Source organism: Mytilus edulis, chromosome 8, assembly GCF_963676685.1.
Source record: "Mytilus edulis chromosome 8, xbMytEdul2.2, whole genome shotgun sequence".
NCBI classification, from domain to species: domain Eukaryota; kingdom Metazoa; phylum Mollusca; class Bivalvia; order Mytilida; family Mytilidae; genus Mytilus; species Mytilus edulis.
In genome coordinates, this window is record NC_092351.1 from 32,180,058 (window position 1) to 32,192,803 (window position 12,746).

General features: G+C 31.2%; 1 protein-coding gene across 1 annotated transcript in view; it reads right to left on the reverse strand.

Moving 5' to 3' along the window:
* Window positions 1–12,746, reverse strand: part of LOC139485380 (glutamate receptor 2-like) — a 46,239-nt gene that overhangs the window by 17,740 nt on the left and 15,753 nt on the right. Inside the window, exon 4 of the mRNA XM_071269827.1 lies at window positions 7,093–7,341. Within this exon, the coding sequence (XP_071125928.1) occupies window positions 7,093–7,341 (249 nt within the window). The remainder of the gene's footprint in view (window positions 1–7,092; window positions 7,342–12,746) is intronic.

A 12,746-nucleotide genomic window follows, 5' to 3' on the forward strand; every position in this document is an offset into this window, starting at 1 on the left:
ACCACATTTTCTTTTTTTTTAATAACCTTCTCTTTAACTTTCCATTGGAAAATCTCAAATACACTTAGCGTCTATACATATTACAACACATACTTAAAATACATTGGAATCATACTACATCTCTTTATTTTAACATAAATAGTTAAACGCGTCATATACCTAAGTTACAGAACATTTCCAAACGATATTTTTTTAAGTATGGTACACTCTGGCCATGTCTTTGCATTTTCCCCTTTTTTGATATCTTTTCACATGTATCAATACAATACACTTCAATACATATACGGGCTATATATACGAGCCATCTTACTTCATATATAAAGAAACATCTTTCCAAACGACCTTATATCCAATAAAGGCTATTGCGGTTTCCCCCTTGTTTTAAGTTTCTTGGGCTCTGTAATTTTTCGTAGGAATATACAATGAAAGTTAAGCCTTAATATATACTGAATAGTTAAACGCGAAATGTATCTTTTAAAAACATCTTTCCAAACGATCTTAATGTGGAGAATAACTGTTAAATGATAAATACAGCTTGAATGTGTACAAAAATGTATATGCATGTATGTGCATGTCTGAATATATCTGACAAGTATATATAATAGTATTCATTAACAGTATTCTATAAGCTTACTTTTGATTACAAATGTTATCGAATCTTGGGTCTTGTTGGCCTTTTACTTTTCCGTTTTTTTTTCCATTCTTGTGAAATTATAATTGAAATGCTGACAAAATGTAATTAACTGTGTAAGATAAATGTAGTGAAGCGTTAACAATACTTAAATGTTTTCTGAATTACAATACGTCACGTAAGGCAGACAAATAAGAAAGCTATTGATGCTTGTACAATTGCTCTGCAGAATTAAAAGCCGATCTGTCAATATTTAAGCTAATACTCCAGTAAAAAGGTTATTATATCGAGTCGTGATTCAATCTCTGATATCTTAAGAATTTGTCGAAGTTTATTCAGTCGTTTGTGATATCTACCAGATGGTGTCCAATGACTGCAAGTGATTTACTTGGATAAAAGATACAAAATCAATAAGGGTTAGTTTAACCATAGATGATGGTTAAACTGATGATGAAAGTATCTAGAAATTATGTTACAACAATTTTATATTCTAATAGACCTGATGTAGAAAAATGTATTTTTAGGTCATAACTTTAAATGTCACACCTAGAACATTCAAAATGAAGAAAGTCGTTAAACACAGAAATTTCAAAGCTAAGATTTTTAGTATTGGTTTTGTGCATTCTAAAATGTAGTAAATTATCCTTTTAGTGTTCTGTTGCATCTAATAAACAGGATTGTCTCTTGAAATGATTGTAACAAATCTGGAAAAGATGAGTCCCAAGCCAGTTGTTTGGATTATAGAAGAAGAAATTGCTGACGGAAATTTCCGATTTACATGACATTGCACTTTAAATGTTAACAAAGTTTGTATTTTTCATTTTAATAATCAAAATTGCTAAACGAAAAATATTTATAAATAAACAGTATTTTTTTATACAAATTTATACAATATGTTTTCATAACTTAATGAATTACACCAACATGTCGATAAAAAAAGAGAAAAATACATATACATCATCAATTCAAGAGATACACGGTATTAAATTGTTAACTTGTTAAAAAGATGTAGAATTTATGGTGGCCGATTTCACAAAAGGCCATTTCGCGTTTTCGCGTTTTCGCGTTTTAGCCTTTCATATTCTATAAGTCGAAAACGCGAAATCGAGAAATCGAAAACGCGAAATCGCGAGATGGCCTTAACCGGCCTACATAACAATTCAATACACACACTTTCCCGAAAACCTGTTCTAAGAATTAGATATATTATTTATTATAATTGCTTTAAGAAATTATCTAAATAATTTCGATTCATTGGTATAATTATTCTTAATTCCTTAAAGTGTCAACTGCGAAACATTTATCTGTTTCTTACAATTTGATGTTTTTTTACTCATAGACATAATGTTTAAAACATAATCTTCAAGCGTGTCTTTTATTTAACCGTCTAACATCTCGCCTCTGTCTTGTTTTATTAAATCATCAAAGTTAACCTTCATTTACTAAAAATTCATATTTGCAAGTTATACATGTATTGAATTTCGAAACTTATATTCTACACAATAAAAGTCCATGTCAATGCACCCAGTAACATTCCAATGCACGTTAAATTATTTGGTACAAATCAAATCTAAATAATTTAAATTAGTTGGTATAATTTACTTAAAGTTTCCACAGCGAAATAGTTTGCAGTTTATTTAATGTGTTTCGTAAAAATTGTTTATTTTTAATCAGAAACATACATTTTTTTAGAAGATCCATATAACCTTCACGTGTGTCTTTTATTAAACTTTTTAACATCTCGCCTCCGCCTCGCTACATAGAATTATCAAACCTACATTTACTGAAAAATTATATTTGCATGTTATATTGAATTTCGTAACTTGTAGTCTACATAATGAAAGCCCAAGTCAATACATCCAGTCACATTACAATGTACGGTGAATTATTTGGTACAAATCAAATTAAGACAGGAATATTTCAACCTCAGGGGAGTCTCTGGATGCAACAATGTATGTAAATAAAATTTATATTGAGCGACGGGTTTTGTTAACTTATCCATTCTTTCGTAACAGTGTTTTAGATGAAGATAGATCGTTTCTGACATTTTCAGACGTCAATCTTGAAGTTTTGTATAGTTGGTAGCACGTTGCGTTATAGATTCAAGGTCTCGCGGGAATCTTGTGGGATTAAATTGTGTGAGTTTCAGCTAAAGTTTTTGATATTGTCTGTTCCGGTGAATAATTTCTGATTTTAATCTGTGAAACCCATTATGTCAGTAGCCAATGCTTTATTTGTGATTTTTTTTCTATTTGAATGTCACAAAGCCTAATTAAACATAATACATTGTAAGAAGGCGATAAAAAAAGAATTTCCTCCATTTAATGATCGATAATTAATACTGTCTATTATTGCTATGATCCTAAAGATACCAAACTGCAATACCACCTAATATCATAAAGTAAACACACAATCCGAAAAACAATTGACACCATAACGGGTTATCTTAATGAATGCTTTGATGTAAGCATGGATAATATCTCTAGTCGCACTATTAGAACCATTGCAATCCACAAATAGCAAACAAATTTAATACAAGTAATAAATCTCAAATAATGATATATAATGGTTCTGAAAGAATAGAAATCAGATACATTTTCACATAGAAATCCTCTTATTTTTTTACAATTTCAAAGCACAGAAAAGTACAGGCGACAATATATTTTCGTTTTCTAGGTTACATTTTGTAGTTTTTGATTGCCAGATTTCGAAATTTTTCTTTTTTTTTCTAATTACAATATTTTTATTTTATCATTTGAAATAACATACGAATAATATCATTAAAGCACAAAATTGTTAATAATGCATTTTCTGTTAAACGAACCATTTTGACATGTTAACATAATTTCAAATTTTTCCTTCAAACGTATTTTTAAATTTGAATGTTTTTCATAATGCATGTCTATCAATTGACCCTTAATGCTCTTCAACGTCGTATTCACATTTATAATTAACAGTGTGAAAATTCTCCGAATATCATCGGAACTGTGTTGAATAGGACAAATCAGTATGCAATTTATTTTATAGATTTTGCTGGGGCAATTTTTTTGTGCAGGTAGGTTCTGCAGGGTTTAGTAAAACATGATGGAGAGCGTGTAATTTGGATTACCACTGGGAAATGAAAGTGTTTAGTATAGGGCAAAATTAATAAACAGAAGACCACTAAAGGATCGCAAGTTAGTTTTTGGACGGGTGCCAACGCACAGATAGCTTGGCGCGCACAATAATAGAGGAATAGACATTAAAGTGCACATTCAGACATGACGTGTCAAGAGAAGTCTATGCGGGTTGAACCATATTTTTTATACCGGTGTCAACCCTTTGGGTCGGGAGAAATATACAAAATAAGTATTGCTATTTTTTTAACAGTGAATTCCACCCATGAATAGAACATTCTGGTTTTACGAAAATGAAATTTGTTACCAAGTCGGTTATTTAAATTGAATACTTTGATAATAAATCTGAAGAATATGGGTAAAAACTAAAGAGGATTATCACAAAATAGCATTCACATATATTTAACAACTGTATTTTGGATGACGTAATTAAAACGTTTAATCAAAAGTTTATGAAATGATAGCGATGAAAGGTTAAATAACAGAAATACAAAACTCCGAGAAAAATTATAAACAGAAAGTATCTAAATAAATGGCAATATCAAAAACTCGAACCCATAAACAAACGAATAACAACTGTCATTTTCCTTACATGGTACTACTGACATTTGTTATGTAGAAATGGCAAATTAAACCTGGTTTAACGTTTAGTGAAAAATATATATGACATGCCTATCTAGCTAGACGGAAAATAACAAACTCTATCAACAAACGACAACTACTGAACGTCAGGTTCCTTACTTAGGACAGGTGCAAACAAATGAGTGTGATTTAACGTTTTAATAGTTACCGACCTTCACTTTTACCCGAAAACATCGCAACAAACCAAAAAGTAAAATCACAAAAATACTGAACCCCGAGGAAAATTCAATACGGAAAGTTCCTAATCAAATGGCAAAATCAAAATTAATGATAAAACACATCAAACGAATGGACAACAATAACCCAACTTTTTATATGAATATTTTCGATAACATTTATTTACTTTTGTTCGTCGTACCATTGAAATATATATTTAAACTGACTTATAGACCCAAAGGGTCAGGTGTTCTAATTATTGTTTGTATATCTCGCTGTATTATATAATATTTTGTGAAAAACATATGTAAGTAAATAATTTACTTTCTTAATTTACCTACAACACACCTTAACATATCAATTGAAGTGGCCTCAATCAAGGACTATGACAAGATCGGAAGGATTTTGCAGATGTTATCATGTGTGAATGTCTAAAAATGTTTCTTCTTTACATTTACATATGACTGAAATAACAGAAGTCAAAGAAAAACAAACCTTTAAAGTGCAAATGTCTAACGATAATGCATAGTACAGCCATAAGTCTAGAGTTGAATAAGTTTGTTCTGTCAAAGATTTGTACTTAGCGTCAGGACATGCTCATGTAACGTCAATATAAATTAAAAAGCAAAATCCTGACTGCTTAATCAATGACTGACAAACAAATTATATATAATTTTCTCATCCTATTTATCCACAATTGCTTAGATTAGATAAAAAAAAACCAAAAAAACTTGTAGATTATTAATTTTTTGTTTTGGTATTTTTCCACAATACATTCAGTTTGATCATGCATATATGTATATGGTAGGTACTTTAGAAAAATCTATATCAAATATACATCCGTTAAAAAGAAAAACAAGAATGCGTCCAAAATACACGGATGCCCCACTCGCACTATCCTTTTCCATGTTCCATGGACTGTGAAATTGGGTAATAATCTAATTTGTCATTAAAATTAGAAAGAATATACGATAGAGAACATATGTACTAAGTTTCAAGTTGATTGGACTTCAATTTCATCAAAAACTACCTTGACCAAAACTTTAACCTGAAACTCCCACTTTCATTTTCTATGTTCATTGGACCGTGAAATCGAGGTCAAAATAGATATAGGAAGATGTGGTGTGAGTGCAGTCTAATTTTGCTTTAAAATTAGAAAGATCATATCATAAGCAACAAGTGTACTAAGTTTCAAGTTGATTGGACTTCAGCTTCATCAAAAACTACCTTGACCAAATACTTGAACCTGAACGGACGTACAGACGAACGGACGAACGGACGGACGAACGAACGGAGCCACAGACCAGAAAACATAATGCCCCTCTACTATCGTAGGTGGGGCATACAAAATACATAATCAGATTAATGCACTGAAATATAGTTTTATTGAATACACTAAATATCTATTGAATGCTCCATGGCATATATACTTTAACATAGATAGTTTTAATGTGACATTCGAGAATTTGCACTTTTGGTTGAATCATACATTTGTTATCCGAGTATTACTAGAACTCGTGTAATGCAAAATCAAGCAAACTTATTTTGTCTTTAATAAACGTCAAGAACGTTACAATGGAATTCCCAAGATCATGTCTTTATTTTCAGTGTCATCAGTGATGATTAAATATCTAACTAAAAATGTTTCAGCCTAAGAATAGAATTAAAATTGATTTATACATGTATGAGATATGACAAGAATTTCCCCCCGCAACGCAACAAAGTGTAAAACCTAGAAATGCCCAACATAGTTGAAAGTTGTTAAATTCTATGTCATTTGGTGTCTGACAGAGAGTTGTCTCATTGCCAATCATGCCACATATTTTTTTTTCTTTTTATATACTCGAATCATACAAATAGATAAAACACAATTAAGGTAAACTGACATTTAGGTCCATAATTAAAGGCTACCTTTGAGAAATAATTTGTAATATACACGTGCACGAACCACTGCGGTACACCCTCATCATTTGCGAGTTCGTGTGTTAACGACTTAATATATTCCTTACTGAGCGGTAAATTTTCTTAACACATATATAATGTTTGTCAAAAATCCTCACGTTAAAATCTTACATGTACATTTATGAAACATTAATAAAGTTTCTTTGCAAAATGAACCTCGAAAGCATGACGACATATTGGTCGTGACTCACGCCAGTTTGTGTAATTATCTTATGAAACTCAAATAGAAATTAAATTAACTTAGGAATACTACTACATCCTTTTAAAATAAACTTCATGGAAAATTGAAAAAATGAGTCGTGCGGTTTCGAAAGCCAACCATGGAGTATGTATCCAGAAAAAACGATCTACGGATACAATCGTCATAGATGAAAGTCTATGCAAGACGCGCGTTTCGTAAAAAAATCCAACCCAAAATAGTCTAATCAGTGACAATCGAATAAAATGATGAAAATGGAGTTTATCGTATACAATATAATTATATAAAATACGAACAAACATAACATACAAACGAGAGAACAAAAACAACAGATATTAAACACACCACGAGAAAAGAAAGAAAAATAAACTATTGTTTTTAATTACCTTCATTTGAATCGTATAGGTAGTGGACAACTTGCCAGTCAAAGTTTATAATCAGATCGATAATGGCCTGTGTAATTGGTGGCTTCATACTGACTTGGAAGCTATCATAGGTGGCCACTGCTACTCTGGATAAACTTGGTGAGATATAAGGCATGTGGAATCGTTTGGTGTAGTGGTCAATTATCTCCAAAGAATGTATACTTTTAGTTCCGAAAAATAAGAACACACCAGTATTCATCTGACTACATACTGAAAAAAAAGAATATAATGATAAAAAGTTAGTACATTTTAAAATGCTTATATCAATTTTAGTTATTACCTTTATATAACTTCATTGTATATACGAACGTAGTTTGTGAATGTCATGTTTTTTTATTATGTATTCCAACTATTCGAGTTCTTTTTGTAAATTATAGTATTGGCCATATACGAACGTAAAGCAACATAAAAGGAGACAAAAATTATAAATGTATGTTGTTTAACTGTATACGAGGGATGACCTTAATAATGAAGTATAACCAATATTCTTTTGAAGATATATTATAAAAAATACATTTTGATTACAGTGCTAGATCTTTATTTGTTATATTGCACGCAAATTCATAATATTGAGGATATGCATTCAAATAATAAAATGTGACAATTTCTATACATTGCTTTATGAAAATGAAGACTAAAATAACTGTCTTTGAAATTTCAAGGAACATTGTAAATTATTTAGAAGATAGAGGTGGTTGACTCCACACGAAATATTTGTCTTCATGCTAAAATTCTCCTACACAATGTCGTTGCTGTGTTTAGACCCACTGGACAGTTACATATAGACTGATCTACTTATATACATATAAAGAACATGCTACCATCATTTGTAGATCAACGCACTTGAAACGCCTTTTAAATTTTTTTTTACATTTTTTGGTATTTATTTAAAATGTTGGCATTCACTCAGAATAAAAAGATATTTAAATTGCATTTCACTATTTTGTGCTACAGCCATAGCTTGAAATTACTTATCATGTACTAAAGTATTGTATTACAGTTTTAGGGGCCAGCTGAAGGACAACTACGGGTGTGGGAATTTTCGCTACATTGAAGACCCTTTGGTGGCCTTCGGCTGTTGTCTGCTCTATGGTCGGGTTGTTGTCGCTTTGACACATTCCTCATTTCCTTTCTCAATTTTATTAGATCTCTAATTTCAAATAATTTCAAGATTATAAAACCATGTATTATATATAAACACGAATGTTAATACCAAAAAGTCGACAACATATTTATTCAAAACTTATGAGGCACTTTTAATGTACAAAAGTGCATATGGTACTTGTTGGTTATATTTTCACTACTATTGTCTCTAGCTAAGTGGACACATACAAAGTATTTATTATACGAAAGAAATAAAATATTTACAACTTTCTTTCTCTTTATCTTGTCTAGCGAAAGTGCAGATTTATCGCTACTTCTTAATTTGATATATGTTACAGGTTGTAATTGATTATGTATCCAGCTTGGAAACGTAAACTGTTTGGTGACGTAAGCCAGCACAACTACCAATTATAACTTCTGTGTTTGTGTCCACAACATTTATTTCCATGATTAACCACATTGTATATGCAAAGAACTTAAACATAGGCCAGCACAAATTAGTGTTCACGCTTATAGTATTCTGAGTTATATTTAACAAGGTAAGTTTTCGCTAAAAGGGTCTGTTGAAAATTTAGGTTTAACAGATTACTACGGCGGTTATAAAATCAGTTATGTTATGTTATTGGTTAATGTACCCTTGTAGTTTTTTATTTTAATACTAAAATGTCACATGCGCTTGAAGATATGTCACATATAATACATTTTGATTACAGTGCTAGCTAGATCTTTTTTTTAACATTGTATGTTACAGGGGCACTAGCTACGAGATATATAAAAAATCTAAAGTTTGATTTTTTTCTGTTCAATCAATAATGAAAGTGAAATAGTGAAATAACAATTCGCTTTTTGCAGCCAAAATGGTTCAATTTTGTCAAATTAAGCGAAGAAACATTGATAATTACTGATCCACTTGCAAGTGAATGAGTTGACCTCTTTAATTCCGTATTCATGTGAACTTCAATTTAACCCCTAGCTAGAGATTGACAACGCATGCACTGTACGTGTACTGGTTATTTAAAAAAAAAAAGAATGTCAACAATGAAAGTGAAACTACGGTAAATCCTTTGATTACTAATTCAATGCTCATAAAATCATTCTTATACGGTTAAAAACAATGAGAAAAATCTATTTTTAATCAATAAAATCAAACCAAACAGACCTATAAAAATCCAATTGCACGTGTTGATTTAATCTATTCATATCTTTATTTATGTTTACATCGTTTATATGGTCATCTGAGGTCAAATCGATAGTTAATTAGATGGCGTCTGGACTAAAATACACACGAAACGAACCTATATATTATCTACCCCATGCTCTGTAAACTCTTTATTTTAGACTTTTGATAGTTTGGATAAATGTTTTACATTGTTATAAATCAAATACGAGAATTTGAGTCAAATCGGTGACCATAAATTTGATAGCTAGTGCCCCTTTAATAATAGACATTGAAGATTCTCATTAGAAATAATTAAATGAAACAATTTCAAAGATTTTTTTTATGAAAATGGAAACTAAAATTACAGTTTGTGAAATGTCAAGGAATGTTATTCTTTTTTCAGAAGAGAGGGGTCACTTACTTCACAACGTTTGTCTTTCTAGTTTATTTTAATAGTCTCGTCACATTACTTTAATACACAAGGTTATTAGTGTGTTTTGAACTACTAGACAAGTAAACGGATCTTCATATTAAGCAAGGACATGCGACCTTAATTTGTTTTCAGTGCAATTGATACGTCTATCTCAATCGTCTAAATATCATGTCACATTGTTTTGGTATTTATTTCAATTTTTTGCTTTCACTCAAGGGACATAACTAAAAAGCTATATCTATTAATTTGCATATGTACTATTTTGGAATCATTACGTAGAATTACTACAAATATACCAAATAATTGCCGACATTTTAAGAACTCCCAAAATAACCATACCATTTATATACAATAAACATAAGATGCAAAGTAATTATATAAGTACCGAGAAACATATAAAATTGAGAATGGAAATGGGGAATGTGTCAAAGAGACAACAACCCTACCAAATAAAAAACAACAGCAGAGGGTCACCAACAGGTCTTCAATGTAGCGAGAAATTCCCGCACCCGGAGTCGTCCTTCAGCTGGCCCCTAAACAAATATATACTAGTCCAGTGATAATGAACGCCATACTAATTTCCAAATTGTACACAAGAAACTAAAATTAAAATAATACAAGACTAACAAAGGCCAGAGGCTCCTGACTTGGGACAGGCGCAAAAATGCGGCGGGGTTAAACATGTTTGTGAGATCTCAACCCTCCCCCTATACCTCTAACCAATGTAGTAAAGTAAACGCATAACAATACGCACATTAAAATTCAGTTCAAGAGAAATCCGAGTCTGATGTCAGAAGATGTAACCAAAGAAAATAAACAAAATGACAATAATATAAATATTCCTAAAGTAATGCATTAGAGCAGTTCTCGCTCGGACACACATATAGTTAACATGTTATAATTAATATAGTATTAACGAATTCATGAACAATAAAAATGTTCGTGAAAAATAAATGTCGTCAAATAAATCAAACATCAGCTCATATTTCAAAGAAAATGACATACATTGTATTGAGACAACATACTAACTACTAAATATTGCGCACAAATATGTTTTTGCAAAACAAGAACACGTAGATTATTGTGATTTGCGTTTTATGTTTACCACTACGGAAGTAGCTAGCAGTCAGTAAATCTTATAATTGGCATCGACGAAAAAGTGTCAAATGATTTAATTGATATAGTATTCAACTGCAAGTGACAAGATTTTTCCGCGACGAACACATTCTATCTTTACAAAATACAATTACTTCTGGCGTGTACTGCAAACGAATAAATCTTCATTTTCCATCGTTTATACATGCGCATATCATCTCATCTAAAGCCATGGGTAGTAAAATTCGATTATTATAACTGTTTTTCCATTGTGAAATATGATCTGGTACAACTCCATTAACTCTTTCCAATACATTATACTAGTGCAAAGTGAAAAGTGGTCGAATACAATAATGTGGTAGTTCAAGACCACAAGTCGATATTTTTTTTGGATAACATTATTTAAAACTATGAATACCAAAACAATACAAAAGAATCAACAATATAAGACAGCACATACAATTTCAGATTGATCAACACAAACACAACTTAAACATGGGTGAACCCAAATACTACAAACGATACAGCAGTTTCTTTTCAACTACTGACAACAGCTCTTGAAAATGTCAGCTAGTCAATCATACTTGTCTGAATCAGGTATATACACGTCCGGTTAATTTGGTACTGACATGATTTAACAAACCTTTCTAAAATTGTCCGTTTATAAATTTTGAAATTATTAGGAAACTAAGGTATCAACTCTCTCAGGCAAAGTTGATTTTAGATGAATTTGGCTATTTATTTAAGGCATTTTTATCATATAGTAGCTCGTCAACGGTTTCGGTACTTATTCACCCTCGGATTTCATATGTTTGACTTTGAGCGTTCCTGATAAAGGTAAATCCAAAAAAAAAAGCGCTTCGGACGCATGAAATTATTAATCGTGTTGTTTTCAATTTTTTCCATGTATATTAGAATTTGTTTGTTACAATGTATATGCAAAATGATTTACCCGAACAATGGATTTTGCCACAAATGAACAGCAATAAATCAATTTATCATAAATACCAGGATAAACATTTGAATACCAGATGCGCGTTACATTTACACAATATTCATCAGTGACGCTCGAATAAAAAATGTAAAAAGAAAGCCAAATAAAGTACGAAGTTGACGAGTGTTGTGTTTTTGACATATTGGTGGTCTTGTGCAGTGTTCTGCTCTCTGTTCGGGTTAACGTCTCTTTGACCCATTCCTGTTTCCATTCGGAATTGTATACCATAGGTACAAATTCCAAAGCTGTCTTATCATTTAAAAATTTGCAACTGGATTCAAGCAAAAAGATTGAAAATTTTGCTGTTTTTTGTATGTTTGTTTGTTTGTTGTTTGTTTTTTTTTATTGAATAATCTTTGATTTGTTTTATAATGCTCCCAATGAAATAAAAGAAACAAGAATGTGTCCAAAGTACACGGATGCCCCACTCGCACTATCCTTTTCCATGTTCCATGGACTGTGAAATTGGGTAACAATCTAATTTGGTATTAAAATTAGAAAGATTATACTATAGGGAACATATGTACTAAGTTTCAAGTTGATTGGACTTCAATTTCAACAAAAACTACATTGACCAAAAACTTTAACCTGAAACTCCCACTTTCATTTTCTATGTTTAGTGTACCGTGAAATTGGGGTCACAAGTCTAATTTGGCTTCAAAATTAAAAAAGATTATACCATAAGCAACTAGTTTACTAAGTTTCAAGTTGATTGGACTTCAGCTTCACCAAAAACTACCTTGACCAAAAACTTTAACCTGAACGGACGGACGCACTGACGAACGGAGCCACAGACCAGAAAACATAATGCCCCTCTACTATCGTAGGTG